General features: G+C 48.5%; 1 protein-coding gene across 14 annotated transcripts in view; it reads right to left on the minus strand.

Moving 5' to 3' along the window:
- Window positions 1–544: 544 nt before the first annotated feature.
- Window positions 545–15915, minus strand: part of SMARCA4 (SWI/SNF related, matrix associated, actin dependent regulator of chromatin, subfamily a, member 4) — a 58710-nt gene continuing 43339 nt past the window's right edge. For 3 of the 14 annotated variants that reach the window (XM_043506304.1, XM_038378654.2, XM_038378660.2), the window contains exons 23-36: window positions 14549–14635; window positions 12772–12818; window positions 12408–12574; window positions 11375–11538; window positions 9975–10202; window positions 9658–9756; window positions 9317–9394; window positions 7867–8085; window positions 6308–6561; window positions 4705–4810; window positions 2715–2816; window positions 2169–2301; window positions 1288–1427; window positions 545–1037 (exon numbers count right to left, since the gene is read on the minus strand). In XM_043506304.1, the coding sequence (XP_043362239.1) occupies window positions 1005–1037; window positions 1288–1427; window positions 2169–2301; window positions 2715–2816; window positions 4705–4810; window positions 6308–6561; window positions 7867–8085; window positions 9317–9394; window positions 9658–9756; window positions 9975–10202; window positions 11375–11538; window positions 12408–12574; window positions 12772–12818; window positions 14549–14635 (1857 nt within the window). In that variant the 3' untranslated portion in view covers window positions 545–1004. Of the gene's footprint in view, window positions 1038–1287; window positions 1428–2168; window positions 2302–2714; window positions 2817–4704; window positions 4814–6307; window positions 6562–7857; window positions 8086–9316; window positions 9395–9657; window positions 9757–9974; window positions 10203–11374; window positions 11539–12407; window positions 12575–12771; window positions 12819–14548; window positions 14636–15915 lie in introns of all 14 variants that reach the window. The other 11 variants (XM_038378651.2, XM_038378649.2, XM_038378655.2 and 8 more) reach the window with 7 other exon arrangements.

Genomic DNA, 15915 nt, shown 5'->3' on the forward strand with positions numbered 1-15915 from the left:
AATGTAAATTGATGCGGTGGAGTATCCCAGCGGGACTAACTCAGGGGCGTGAGCTGGCCCCATTCATCCCAAAGAGATGGTGTCAGCACTGACAGCAGATGACAAATTCAAATATAAACCGCTGTCCAGCTGATTGGTTTATCCAGGTGTCAGTTGTGGATATTGGGGTGGATGCAGCAGGCCACTGCTTAATTCTAGATCTAATGTGGCTCATGGGCCACAAGGCCTGGACTGTACCACCCCTTACAATACGGGAGGGTCGCTGGGGGTTGCTATGCTGGGGGATCTAATGTGTACTCTCACAAGACTGTCACCATAGCGAGTAGAGAAGCAGAAGGTCTTGATGCAGCCCTGCTGCTACAACTGCCGAGCCAAGAGCCAGCCTCGGGGTCAGCCTCAGAGCATTTCGGGGGGGGGGGGGAGAAGTGAGGGAACCAGCTGAAGGCCAGATCAGGCAGCAGTTGGAAGGGGGGTTGTGGGGCCTAATTAACTGAACACACATTTTCAGTGAGCCAGAAAAACGACCCAGCTAAAAAAAAAAAAGTAACATTCTGTTTAATTTATTACTGTTTGAAATCCAGTGACATTGACACACACAGTCACCACCGCCACCCTTGTCAACTGGCGGGCAGCTGGCGGTTTGACCGGTTTAATAAAATACAGTACTAGGAGTGGACTGCTACACACATGCATCCACAGTTTAAAACTACAGTGATTCAATACTGCAACTGAAACAGTACTGCCATAAAAAGAAAAAATAGATATCAAGTGTTCCCCAATTCATAATTCTCTTAAACAGTTAATGCTGTAACAAACGCTACTGATGTCAGGACAAGGCAAGACACAAACAGTCCTACATCTTCTCTGCAGTATAAATATGGAAGAGTTTTATACAGTTTACTGAAGTCTGATACTACATTTGTTGCTACCCGTTAGAGCTAAAGGGATACAGCGTGTCCGCTTTGGAAAGATCGGCTCTGGTGATCTGGACCATGGAATGTTGCTTAATCATCTTCGGTGCCACTTCCTGAGCGATCCTGGAAGACAAGACAAAATGGACAAGGGGAGACATCAGAGAGGAGACATTCCAATGGCAGGACTGAGTGCTTAGGGACAGTTTATCCCATCAGCCTTCCTGAGTCCTCCCAGTCCTTGCTTTTTAAAAAGGGCTCCTCCCACTCCCGCTATATAGCCCCATGTCAGGTACTCTGCAAAACACCAAGCCAACCACCATACAAGGTTACACTAGCAGCAACTTGGGGTGGAGAACCGAGCTCCTGCATTTACCTCTTCCTGCTCCTCTTCACTATCGTCGTCACTAACCACCGGCTTGGCCCGGGAGCCACGGCTGGTGCGCCTGCGACCCTTTAGCCGGTCTTGTGCTTTCTCCTTTCTGCCCAGCTTGATCTTCACCTTGACGGAGCGAGCTGCAGGGAAGTACAAGGAGACGCAGAGAGTCTGAACACTTGCACAGGTTAAGGCTTGGCACTCCCACATAGCTACAAAGCTTCTGCTGCAAATTAGACCTGTCCTGTTCTAACACAGACATGGTAAGTACATGGCATTTCTAGAATTCTTTCCATCTCAGGGTGACAGTGGTGCCTTCTGCTTACCTTCCAACAGCTGCCATCTAAAACACAGACAAATGCAACACTGTACCTCGTCACTTCCCCGTACCTTCAGAGCATCTGCTCTTGCATCAAACTCTTCCCCCCCACCCCCTGGCTGCATCCCCAGTAAGTTTCACGTTGTCCTTTAACTCAGCTGCTGCTGAAGATCTCCTGACCTACCTGGTTGAGCAGCTATGGCCTAGAAAGCAAGTGGGAGGAGTTACGGTTCCCCATGCAGAGAACCAACATGCATTTCCTTTCCTTTCCTTCCCTTCAAGACAGCCCTGGCGCCTGCAGTCCTCTCCCTGCCCCAGAACAGAGAGAACACAGGCAGGGCAGTGTGAGCTTCCCCCAGCCACAGTGCCCCTGCCAATGTGCCTCAGTCCTGTCCTGGAGAAGAGAGGAGAGGGCAGGGTCCGCAGCCTTACAGTTAGCTTTCGAGCTGGTCACCCCCCTTTCACAGAGACCGTCTCCAATGCACACGACAGCTGAATAGGGCAGGCACCAGCACATGCACACACTCCTGCTTAGTGGAGGCAGCAGCAGAAAAGTACTCACACTCGGATTCAGATCCTTCCTCTTCTCCTTCCTCCTCCTCCTCACTCTCCTCCCCTTCACTGTCTTCCTCCTTCTCAATTTTCTGCCTCACGCTGGTGAAGACAGATTGCAGCACTATTGAGTCTTCGTAGATCTAGAGGAAGAAGCCACAGTGGCCAGGGTGAGTCAGGGCAGGTTACCTTCTGGAGAGAGCTGTGGCTCTCCCACATCCATTCCCTGCTCAAGGTGCCAGAGTCTTGGCTCTTTCAAACAACGTGACGCCGGCTTAATCTAACATGCCCCACTCACACCAAAGCCTGGGAATTAAGCATTTGCTGTGCTTCGGAATAATCCAGCTTTAACCAGATCAGCTTTTAATCTTTTATTAGGAAGAAAGGGCTGGCCATCTCAGTCTAATTGGCTGGCAGGGTTTAATGGGATTCTAAGTACATCCTAAAAAGGGGTGTTTAGTCCCAGTCACACCCTGGGTGGAGAGAGGGAGGGTCACTGCCCGGGGGAGGGCAGTGCCCCCTCCTGAGCCCTGGCAGTGGGGAGGAAGTGCCTTACCAGAGAGCCTTCCAGATTAAAGGTTTGTGCGTTCTGACACAGCAGCATGACATCCTTCTCCAGGTCATTCAGGCTGCGGTACTTGTGGTTGCGGATGCGTTCCTGAGAAAGGGGCAGAGATCAGAGTCACCTCAAACATGGCCAACAATTCAACGCCTGATGCCGCCCCTGCTGCTCCCACTCCTTGGGCTCCACCCCAATGGCTCCCTGGCGGGCTGCCCAATGCTGCCTTCCACATCACCTAGAACAGCCTCACAATTAGCACAGGCCAAGTGCACGGCTCCAGCAAGCTCAAGGAAGACCACACACTGCAATTGCTCTCTTACATCTTTAGGCTGTGTGCCCCTTGGGGCTTTGTTCCCAGCCCTCCCCAATGCACCTGCACAGCCTGTGCCATGGAAATACAGGCAGCCTCTGGCAGGGTGGTGGGAACCCTCAATCGACAGCCTGAAATAGGCAGTGCTGCTCCCAACCCAGCTGCAGCACCTTACACGCAGTCAGGTGAGTGGCTGTCGTCACAGCCAGCTGCAGAGGCACTGATAACTGGGATCATGATGGAAGTCTCCCCCCACACACTGGTATTTAGCATACAGAACTGCATCAAGAAAGGTCTGCACCCTACAGGTGCCACAAATCACAGATGCAGCCAGGTGGGGCCCCGTGGGACAGGCCTTGTGAAAACAGACAAGCAGAGAGAAGGTGCTTGGCCAATGCGGATCTGCAGGTGTGGGCAGGGGAAGGAGACGCAGGAAGCAGTCGGCACAAGTTTGGGCGGAGCCCAGGAACAGGAGGGAGCAGCATTGGGCACAGTTTTGGAGGTGTCACTGAGAAGGCGGAGGGAGGAACATAAGGACAGAGTACCAAGAATCATAGGACTGGAAGGGACCGCAAGAGGTCATTTAGTCCAGTCTCCTGCACTCGTGGCAGGACTAAAGTATCATCTAGACCATCCCTGACAGGGGTTTGTCTAACCTGCTTTTAGGAGGAGGGTGTTTGCACTTTCTCCCTGGGCTGTTTTTTTAACTGCTTAGAATCCTGCTCCCAGACTCAAGCCCCAGTTCTGTGCATGCCTGTTGGCCTCCATTTTCATTTATTCCTCTGCACCAGTCAATGCTGGGGGAGGGTGAACTGCCTCGCTTAATGCATGTCTGGTGGGGGCTCAGACATGACAGTGAGGCCAGAAGAAGAACCAATAGAGAACGCCTCCATTATCTCCACGGACCACCAAGGGTTAACTGATGCTAACTCCACCGGACTCCAGTTCAGTGCATACAAGGATGCAGCGAGCTGCAAAATGTGCAAGTGGTTTTCCTGAGGGGACTGGAGACGAGTCTGGCTTGAGGAAGGAGGCTCTCCAGTGAGAGGGGATTGGTGGGAAGCACAGCTCCCGGAACACACCAGTAAGTGCGGGGAGACAATTAGCGGGTCCCAGCAGGCCAGCCCATTTAGTCACTTCTCTCGAGGGGGCTGGCCCAAATCAGCTGGACAGCCGTGCTGCCAAGTAACACAAGACTTGACTAGAGGAGTCCTTGCTCTGTAGAGTTAAAGGCAGGAGGGGGCTCGAGGCAGAGCATCACGACACAGCGGGCTGGCGGCTGTATAGCCCCTCACTTCATCTCACTGCCAGGAGCTCTCAGAAGGTGTTTAATGGTGGAGAATGACAGCACTTGGAAAGGGTGATTTGGCTGATCCCAGCTTCAGGGTGGGCCCAGGAACAAGCAAAGATGGAGAAATTTGAGTGAAGATCAGGGAACAACGGGCGTGTAGGGAGCGACCAGGTAAAGATGCAGGGAGGGAGTTGGGCCTGGAGGGGAGAACAGGTAGTGCCAGGACAGCAATGGTAGTGCCACAGACAGGAAGAGGGCCGGGGCTGGGCTGTTTCGGATGCATTGAGCTGCATTAAATCACGGTGAAGACACAAAATCAAGGATGTGATGCAAGAGTGCTGCCTGGTAAACCATAAGCATCCACCGAGGGCGGGCAGGGTTACCTTTATCTTTTTGAAATCCACTGGCTTACGGATGAGCTCGTAGTACTCCGGGAGCTCCTTGCGAGAAGGCAGCTGGATGAAGACTTCGCTAAGCTGGCGTCCACTACTACTACAAAACAAGGAAGAAATACAAGATCAAAGACAGAATCAATCCCCCTCCCCTCTCGCCAGGACAGCAGCTCCCAGCCTGCCACGCAGAACTGCTTCCAAAAATCGTAAGAGACATTGCCACCGCGCAGGCAGGAAAACGTCCTTCCTTTAGCACGGAGGCCTGCTCAGCGCTGAAGGACGGACGATCGATTATGCTAGCCAAGAAGCTGGCAGGGTTACTGTGTTGCCTAATGGGTACTACAGCAAGAGCCTGTCAGTACTTTCATTACAACTCTGAAACAGCCCTGGTCTCTTGATCTCCCCCCACACTGCACAAAATCCAGTGGTTCATTGAAGTACGGTGAGGAAAAGCAGTGGTCTGTTTGGAATAGGGCAGGGAAAAACTTGGATGTTTCTTACAAGGCTCCTAAGACACGGGGCGGGGAAAGCACCAGAGCTTCTAAGTAAAGCAGGCATCAACTCAGCTATGCTTCTTCCAGGGTGTGCTCTAATGTGCAGGCCAGTCACGATGGTTCAAAACTCACTTAGCATGTTGAGCTGAGACATTTAATACTTCCCTCGATCCAGGGAACTTTTCCAGGCTGTGAGTCAATTAATCAAAAGTAGAGGACAGAAAAAACTATTTGTTCGCTGGCCAAATAAAAGAGCCTAGAAAATCCCACAGGAAATAATGTGATCTTTTCAAACTGATTCACACAGACCACATGTTCAACTTCTGCTATGTACTGTTGATGCCTGAATTGCAACCCTCTATTAGAAAATAGCAATACTGGCAACTCCCTACTGCGCTAGCCAGAAGAGTGCCGCAGGGCCACAAGTGCTCTCCAGCCATGCCCCAATAGTCATGCGATTAGTAGTGCACAGCACGCAACAGCAGGGCTGCCGCAGTTCTTGACCCGAAGCTACCAACAGCATGCCGCACTGCAGACATGTGCCACGAGGACATTTCAAGCTTAGATGGAAGATCCTAAGAAGGACCTAGGAGATCAGCCGATCACTGGAGAGAAATTGGACAATAGCTGGATTTGTCAGTTGCTGCAGCTTGCCTATGAGGCAGGCACAAACTGGGTGGAATGAGACAATTACAGCCTGACTCCCAAAGCTTACACAACATGCATCCTGGTCCACCCTCCTTTCATTGCCTTAACTGCATGACACAATCTCTGCTAGGTTACACAGCAGCCTACAGAAAACCCACAGACAAGACATTCCTCTGTCCCATGAGTTAGAAACTGCCAGTACTCTGTGAACTTCGCCTTCAGAGTGCTTTGCAAACATCAGCCACTCCCTGGGAGCGGAGTAAGAACTATTCCCATTTTAGAGATAGGGAATAAGTCAGAAGTGCCATGGGTTTATGCCAAGACAGCCCAGGCAGGGACTAGGATTTGGGTGTTCCTCCCCAGATGTTTTTGTGCACTGGTGGTTAAAAAGACAGAAAAGCAGACCCTATGCAGGAGTATTGAGGAGAGTGCCCATCCCTTGCTTCTCTTACCTGTCCTTATATTTAATCACAGCATCCACTATCTTCTTCATTTTTTTGGTGAGGTTCGGGGGGTTTGGGGAGAGCTTTTCGGCAGGAGGCCTGCCGCGCTTTTTCTGCTTTTTGCTATCATCGTCTTTGTCCCGGCTGCGGGTGCTGGTAGTTGGGGTGGCAGAGCCAACGTCAACATCTCGCTTGCGTTTGCGGGAAGATTTCTTCTGACGAACCTCCTCCTCGATCTCCTCCAGCGTGCCCTCCTCTATAGCCTACGGAGGGGAGCAACAGAGCAGCCGCTAGCACCGAGACTGCTGGGCAAAGGTGCAAAGAAAGGGCAAGGGAGCTGTCTAAAACGCTAAGCATGGCCATTTATACGAGGCTTTAATTTGCTGCACTACTGACCAGAGTGCCCTGCCCAGTGGGGCTGACGCTCTACGGGCTGCCCCTTGCTTGTGGACAGACCTCCTCCCAACCTGAGACGTTAGTTCAGGCTGTTACAGAAAAGGGGTTCTCAGACTTTTTTCATATGGTGACCCCCTTCTCCATATTGGGACCCTTCCAATTTAGCCATATGGGAAAGGCCTGTAGGTTGGCAACACATGCTAATGCTCTTAAAAAAAAAAAAAAAAAGCTAAAATGGTTGCTCCTTGGTAATGGGCTAAAGCATCTCTGCCCTGCTGAGTGCATTTGAACCACACGCATGGTTTGGGGCTTTTCCTCCCAAGAATGGAAGGCCTCTAGAGACCTGCCTTCTGCTCGTTATACCCAGCTGATCAGGCGGTCTCTAATGGCCCTACGTTTAAATTCAAAGTAGGAAAATGCCAGCTGTAAGGGAGATTTTTAGTTGAACATGGAGATATTTTAAGATGAAAAATGTATTTACTGAAAGGATATTGTAGGAAAGCAAAGGGTGTCTCAAGGGTTAACCTCCACAGAAGGAAGAGGGGGTAATTCTATTCTCTACAGCTAAAACATCTCTAGCCTCCTGCCCAAGATCCCAGACTTGAAATAATTAACATTAACTCTTGAGTTGCTGCAGCCTCCCTCTCCCTGCTGCTCATAAAACACCCCCTTCAGCAGAATCAGCCTCGTGGCTACCCAAAATCCGGCAGGCACTCAGCTGCCCATCGAGTGCATTCTACCTGGGAGGCTCAACAGCTGTTAAAGAAGTAATATGGCGTGGCTTCAATTGTTTAAACCCCTCTAGAGACCTGTGATGGGGTGAGGTGAGTTTTTCAAATACCCAGTACCAGCATCAGGTGGCGAAATAGAAACTGACCTTAAGGCAACAAATGTTTGGTAATAAGCAAATGGGTTGATAGCATTTCATGGATCAATATGACTGATTCATGCTGCTCAAACCCCTTTGTGGAGATTTGGGTAAGAGGCAATTTTCCTCGAGTTGGTAATGAAGGATACTGGGGGACTCAGCCACACATCCAAAGCAGGCTTATTTTAAGCTACACACCATCAGAGCCTCCAGTACTGGGTATTTTCTTTAGCACGTAGACAAAAACACAGTAGAAGCATAGATTTGAGAAGGCCATTGGAGAACGATGCTGTACCATGTATACCTTGAGCCACTGCTTCTCGGTAAGCGAGTCACTGTAGTCCACCTCCTTACGGTGACGTGACCCTCGCCCAAACATCTTCTCCTCCTCCTCCTCACACGTGAGCCTCTCCACTTCAGCATCATCCTTAATAATCCAGGATGGCAGCTCATCCTCTTCCATTAGACGTGGCTTTCGCTTTGGATTACGTGCCTCCTCCCGCCTGCGGTCCAGGTCCATGCGCTAAAATAAGAGGTGTTTGCTGGGGGGACCGCTGGCACAGCGACAGAGGGGTCTGCAGCCATTGCCTGAATGCATCTATCAGGGAGTTAGTTGGCCCACTTAGGTGCGGTTTAGTCGAGGCAGGTCATCTCTACAGCAGCTGTTGTGGGTCATGCAGCTGACCTCAGATGGACCAGGACGAGACTGATCTCGGCTTTGGAAATATCCAATTGGCCCAGGCATCCAGCAGTTACCAAGGAGCAAGGAATGCTGCAGTGCAGCATGTGACCTCCGTGAACGGGTACTCCCTGGTGACTCTCCTCGGTCACGCAGGAGCCATGCCAGTGCCGTTCTGCCATCTTTGAGTGCAAGGCCCTTGAGAAGCTTTGCAGGTGGAGGGATACAGCAGGAATGCAGTGTGTTGTGGAGTCCAAGGGGTTTGTTTAACAATTATTTAAATACCTACTGACTCACTACAGCTCAACAGATAAATCAGGTTAAGTGCTGCGGGAGCATATTAGCTGGCATGAGACTAACCACTCTGATGGACAAGGTACTAGAAGAGATCACTGGAACTGGAGGCAGACAAGAGCTATTACTGGGTTCATCTCGGCCAACTGTCTTCGCTAAAGCTGGATTCTCCCCTACAGTGCATTGTTAGTGTGCGGTTATAGTGTCCATCAACGTTACTAGCCCATCACCCTATTATTGACTTACCCAGGGTCACAAGAGCATAGCGCATCTGACAGACAAGCATGGGGTAGACATGGGCAAACCTACTCCTCCACACATATGTATTGGCATTAAGAGTATTGCTGAAGAAATGTCATTTTCTAAAGGAGTCTTTTGTGCTCTCTGAGTCACATGGAACACTCTATAGATCTCCTAGCTTAATAAATATTTTGCCTGTCCTACTGCCTTTCATCTGAAGATCTCAACGCGCTTCACCAACATACTTCAGTAGCACGTTACGGTAAGTATTTTTCCCCATTACATCTAGGGTAAGCCAAGGACAACAAAGGCGGGGCAGAGCCTGCTCAAACTTTTAGACTCTGCTCCCTTTCTAGAGCCAGGAATAGAACCCAGGAGCCCTGACTCAGTTCCCACTGCTCTAACCACTAGACCCCTAGACCTTACTCAAGCCAATGTTTGTTCAAACATAACAAGCTCAACTCTATCAGAAATGCCATTGCCTGGGTTACCCGGAAGAGAGACCGGCTCAGTTCTCTTCCATGGCCTCTGCCACGCTCACCATAAAAAGGTCAAATTCCTCTTCGTGACGGGCAATCATCTGGTTGACTGTTTCATCGTCAGGAACTTCATCTTCTTCCTGCAAGATTTCAAACGCCTGGCTTAATGGCGAGAGAAGACGCCGCGGCAGTTCGTACCCTGGGAACTGAACACCGAACATTGCTACCATCTGACGCCTGTTCGGCTGCCCGTGTGAAATGAGTTTTGGTGGTCTCAGTCCAGTGTCTAGTGGACAGGTATCCACATTGCAGGAGACCACCACCAGAGTTGGCACTTTTGTTGGCAGTCTCAGCAGTGAGGCCAAGGATTGAAGGGGCATGGAGACTGAACTACCCCTCTCACCTTTAGAGGTGGTTCCTCCAAGTCAGGGTTCAGGCACAGGGTTGAGGCAGTGTGGGGGAAGCTTGCACTGCCACTGCCGCTGCCCGTGCTGTATCTGTTCTGTGGATAAATAGAGGACTTCAGTCTCCAGGGCTGTCAATCCGGCACCTTTCACCGACACTAAAATTCACTTCAAAAGAGAAACAAGTGTTCATGCTCTTTTCTTCCAGCCCACATGCCCTTGGCCTCGGGGACACAGAGCAACGGAGCAAAAGCCAGCCACGCGTTCACCATTCATGCTCTGGAGTAGAGGGAGGGTGACCTGCACCGCCCCTTACCTCATCCTGCTCCTCGTGCTCTAGGATAGCCTGGAGGAAAGCTCTCCGCTCATGGCTGGAGGATTTCTGGTCGAACATGCCAGCCTGGATGACCTTCTGATCAACGTTCAGCTTGTACTTGGCTGCAGCCAGGATCTTCTCCTCCACGCTGTTCACGGTGCAGAGGCGAAGCACGCGCACCTCATTCTGCTGCCCAATACGGTGCGCTCGGTCCTGTGCCTGCAAATCCTGAAGAGGGGAGCACATTGTTTGCAGAGTAATTTAAACCTCACTCTTTCCCAGGTAAATATTTGAGCCTTTAAACACATCATGGGAAAAGTATACATATATCGCAGAGCTACCTAGAGGCCCTCAAAGACTTCAGAGGATTCCGTTACATCCTCTGGGGAAGTGTAATTCATCGAGCAGTTTGTTTTGTTGACTGCTCTTTTACTTGGTGATTCAATGCACTTTAGAAAATATACGCCACTGTGCCTAGCTATTACAGCAAACTCTTGCAAAAGTGCTTGTCTACTCAGCCTCCTAAAACTCACCCTCCCAGACGGAGCTGAGTGTCTATGTGTGGATTCTTACTAGCACTGGTGAACCAGAGGGCAATGGGGAATAAGAGAAAAGCAGCAGGCTTCAGTGTCTTCATATTACACGTGGTGTGGGTGGGATAGAGGGACCTTTAACCTGAGTCACTACCAGTGCTAACTGTTAATCATGTTAATTAGCATAGTTAATGATAATTATGGATCAGCCACAAGAGGCTCTCACACTGTATGCCAGCGCATCCTGTCTCTCTGAGCTGAGACAACCGGGAGACGGGTAGCGCATGAACAGATACTTGTGTTAGGCTCTGGGCTGCACCTGCGGCTCAAGGTCACAGTGTGGGGATGCAAAGACCACAGCAAGAAACAAGTGCTGGGGATGCAAAGGCAGCTGGGAGGATGGAAGAGAAAAGCAGTGATGCAGTCAGCACCTAGTGCAATGGGGCACTTTATGTTTTATGTCTACACTGACAAGAAAAAAAAAAAGCATTCTCAACTCTGCTTAGCTAACTAATAGCAGAGAAAACATGGCAACCTTGCTAACACTAATCTCTTGAGTGAAAGCCTGTGAGAGTCTGAGGATGAATTCCAGCTTCTAACCAGAGTTAAAAACCAGCTTGCTGAGCCCTCACTGCTCTTTTAACCAACATTAAACACACTCTATAGTGCAGACACATTCTTAGATCCTTAGGAGGAGATTAAACTAGCATTACAGGCACACAGTTCATCCAAGCCCTAGGAGAGGGACACACTAGTCCTTCCTCTTGTTATTTGGGGAACGCAAGACTCGTGTCTCATGTACACATGGAGAGACAACCACGCACAACCCCGTACTAGGATTCCCATCAATTCAGTAGGGTTTTTTACCTGGTGCGGATTCCAGTCACTGTCAAAAATAATCACAGTATCTGCAGACTGTAAGTTCAGTCCCAGCCCTCCAGCCCGAGTGCTCAGCAGGAAAATGAAATATTCAGAGCCTGGCTCATTGAAGGTCTTCAGCAACATGCCACGGTCTTCAGCTTTAGTGGTTCCTAGAAGCCCAGGGAGAAAAGAGGTTACTATTTACCTCCCCTGCAAAGTTTTCTATTTAACATGGACTCAGAACTCCACAGAGCAAAGAGGGGTTCCACCTTGCTCAGAGAGTGTTGAGCACCTACACCCTCTGAAAACCAGGCCCCTTGGAGGTGGTCCACATTGGACACCCCTAATATCGTAGCACCCAAAATCAGTAGTCATGATGGCAAATTGAGGTCTGTGCATGCAGTTTGTGTGTCAGGTCGGAAAGCCCTTTGGGATCTTCCAGGATATAAAATGTAATGTTAGGTGACCAATGTATCCAAGATAGCAGGTTACAAATATCCAGAAGAAAGTTGTTGATGCTGGCTGAAATTCCAAGAGACAAAACAAGGCCTATGTGCCATGTCAGCCTACAGAACAGGGTTCTTCCTGGAGGTGACTTTCACCAATTTAAAGGAGGTGGAAAGTGGTAACTGGATTAACAGTGAATCACCTCCCTAAACTAACCTTACAAGAAAAAAGCATAAGGTATGTGCAACCCTGTTAATCCTTTTTCCCTATTCATAGTTTAAAGGAGAAAAATGTCCAGAAGCAAATGTGCAATGAAAAGGTTGCAACAGTGTAATCCCACCAGCTTTACCAAGAGTTAGTACATGATGCGATTGGTTATGATAGTTTGGTGGTTTATTTTTATGAATGGCTGTTAGTTTCATGCACGTTTCCCACGTGTGCTGCAAAGCACATTGCGTGGCGATGAGCATTAAAAGGAGGTTTGTTATTTGATCATTCGTTATCTACACACATAGGGTTTAACCTACTGATATTGCCAAAGCAGAGCATTCAGGAGGAGATTGAGTGTCTCTCTGTTGCCAGTTAAACTCACCATCCAGCCTGAGGTATTTGAAGCCACGGTATGCAAAGTAGTCTTCCATGATGGTCATGAGTGAGGTCATCTGACAGAACAGCAGCACCTTGTGGTTGGTGGCTCGTAGTTTGGGAAGAATCCTGTCTAGGAGCTCAAATTTGCCAGATGCTCGGTACAGGTCTAGTCTAGTTCACCAGAGAGGATTGGCAATAGGTGAAAATCTGATGCTACAAAAATGCATCATCCTCACATGCAAATGAGAGCTCCCAGTGCTTGTTACATTAATACACTGACCTAATCCAAGTAATTCTTCGTTGATAAACCACACCACACTTAAACTACAAATATCCTCCTTTGTAAAGCTCAAAAGCATTCAACTTACCCCTGTACAATACCTCCAGTGAAACCTAAGTGCTCTGAAAAGGATTCCTGCAACCAAAAGCAAAAACACTGTCACACTGATTGCACCACACTCTTCTATACAAACACAAGTATCCAATAAATCCAACAAACTTTTGGAATTGCCCTGATAGAAAACTGATCAGGTCAAATACGTCTAATCTTCTTCTGCTTTCATATGGCTTGGGTGGATAGCAACAACTACAAGTGTATATCTAGGTTTGATAACCAGCACATTGCCACAGCAGTGAGCTGGTGAATGTCCTTCAGGCCCCTGGCCAAGGAACAAAGGGGACACTCAGATATGATGTGCTCCATCGTTTGTGCCTGGTGACCAGAGTCAGTCACATGCAAGTGTTTGCCTCATTTTCCATTTAAAGAGGGTTTGTCCAAGTCTCCCATGAGATGTTCTGATGCAATTCAATCTGCACCAGTCTTTCCAACATAAAATCAAAACCCGGTGGTTCCTTGGCAGGGTCAATGACAAGCTGTTTAGAGCAGTTGAAACACTCCATATGATTCTCCATTGAGCCTCAGGGTCGCAGTTGGTGTAAGGGTCTTGATGTGGTTCCATAGAGGATTGTGGGATTTTAATCTTGTCTTTGGAGGGTTCTGCAGGTCATCATGCACCAGAATCCCTGCATTTGCAGTGACATGGTTGAGAAAGTGAGATGTCTGAGGAGCTCTTCTAATCTGCAGAGGCTGGATGTGTGATAGGACCAGAAGCCAGTCGACTGGAGTCGATTTGAGCGTCCCTGATGCTATGCGCATAGCATTATTAAGTTGAGTGTCAAGGAGTTTAGCATGACTGCTGTAAGACCACATTGGTGCACAGCATTTAGCTGCAGAATATACCAAGGCAATTGTTGCAGTTCCTAGGGTCCATGGACTGGAGCCCCATGATGTTCTGGCCAATTTTCTGATAAGTGCGACACAAGACCTGACGTTCAAGGTGTTGCTGAAAGGTCAAACACCGACATACTTTGGTTTAGCCTTGTGGCCGACGTTCTTACCGCAGAACCATGCATCAAGTTTGGTATTAGCCATTTTATTCTTCGGTTGGAAAGCGGTCTAATTATAAATGGCAATAGGTTAATTCATAAGATATCCAATCCCTGTATGAAGGCCTGGAAAGAATGTGTAGGAATAAAGTAATTTTAAAGCATCTGCCTGGGGTCACTTGAGGTTAGAAGATGATCCCAAGGAGCAAGTTGGAGCACTGATTCACTAGTGGAACACTTGTTTTGTTGTCTGAGGAGAGACTGCATCCAAAGGGATTACCTTGACAATGAGCCTTGATTTTGCCATTTTTATTTGATATCACTTCATTGAACACTTCATGCCTGAATACGTTTAAACCAACGTTGGATGCTACAGGGAAACATTTTAAGATAAGTTTCAGAGTAGCAGCCGTGTTAGTCTGTATTCGCAAAAAGAAAAGGAGTACTTGTGGCACCTTAGAGACTAACATTTATTAGAGCATAAGCTTTCGTGAGCTACAGCTAGTGAGCTGTAGCTCACGAAAGCTTATGCTCTAATAAATTTGTTAGTCTCTAAGATGCCACAAGTACTCCTTTTCATTTTAAGATAAGACACAGAAATGCTACACAGTGCTGCCCTGAAAATTTACCCCACAGCATCCAAGCACAGCTTAGTTCATATATTTCCCATTTTACAGAAAAGTGGACCTGTGCACTAAGGCACCTAGATCCTCAAAGGAGCCTCTAGGCAACACGGATACAAAAATACAACAACATTACCTCTATGTGCTGAAACATGTACGGATGGTTACAGATCTTCCTCAGCTGCATGATGGTGTTCATCAGGGTTTTTGTACCACCTTTGCCCTGTGTGAATAAATACACAAAATTTACAAATATGTCCAAGCAGACATGAAAGCTGTGAAAGAGAAAGCGGAGGATCTGCTCCACCCCCCTTGCTATCATGGCATCCTACACTCTTGGCAAAATGTAAAATATCACGAGAGAAAGCAGATGGGTGCAACTGAGGACAAAGATGGAATTATTCGAGGCTGATCACGTTAGCTTTAGTAGCTAACTGTGTGTGCAGAACATTGAAGACAGTGAACGGCTGTTATAGCATGGATGGCACATGGGATGCATCTTCACTCAGTTTTCAAAAGTGAATGTCACACAGATCTAGTATCAGAGCTGCCACTTTACGAGAGAACCCAATCAATGACTCCAAAACCTCCTCCATACACTTAGCAAGGCCAATTCCCCCAGCCCCACTGCTGTGAAAGCTGCCCAGAACAGCAAGACAACAGTCCATCAATGTAACACATTGCTCAGAAAGGTGAACTTCAAGGTGTTAAGGAGAAACCTTAAAATCCTCTTCTGCAACCCAAGGAATAAAGGGCGGCTCAGAGGATGCATACTGGAAAAGTGAACACTTCATCTTCAGTTCATTTTAAACCTGGCCCAACCTGCTGCTGCCATCTGATAGCTGTTGAATGGCATGTGTGAAACAAGCTCTCAGTGCTCTCTGTGAAATTCCTGACAGACAGTTATCCACAGCACAGCATTATACTTCATGGTGCCCTTTTGGGCAGTCTTAGGAGAGGCATGCACAGGTTTAGATCATAATTATGTGGCGGAAACTTGCACTGCCACGGCTCCTGCTGTATCCATTCTGTGCACTGGGGCTTTAACACCATGCCTACACTACAGGCGCTACGGTGGCATAGCTTTGGTGCCATAATGATACTGTTTTAACCCTGTAGTGTAGGCAGACAACGGCGACAGAAGGGGTTTTTCGGTTGCTGTAGGAACTCCACCTCCCTGAGAGATGTTAGCTAAGTTGACTGAAGCTTTCTTCCACTGACTGAGCTGCGTCTACACCAGTACTCAGAGGTGTGGATTTTTCACATCCTTGAGCACCGCAGCTATGTCGACCTAAGCTTTATGTCTAGATCAGGCCTCAGTTTCCAGGGAGCCAGTGCCAAATGCATTAAGTGGATTTCCCAAAGCACAAAGAGCAGTTAGGCACCTATGAAAGTGAAGGGGATTTGAATGCTTAACTTCTTCACAAAAATGTCCCCCTAAAACCGTAACAGCAACGTGACTGGCAGACAGCATGGAAAAAAATCCAGTTTGGAAACAGGCCC

The sequence above is a fragment of the Dermochelys coriacea genome, chromosome 20 (assembly GCF_009764565.3).
Source record: "Dermochelys coriacea isolate rDerCor1 chromosome 20, rDerCor1.pri.v4, whole genome shotgun sequence".
Lineage (NCBI taxonomy): Eukaryota > Metazoa > Chordata > Testudines > Dermochelyidae > Dermochelys > Dermochelys coriacea.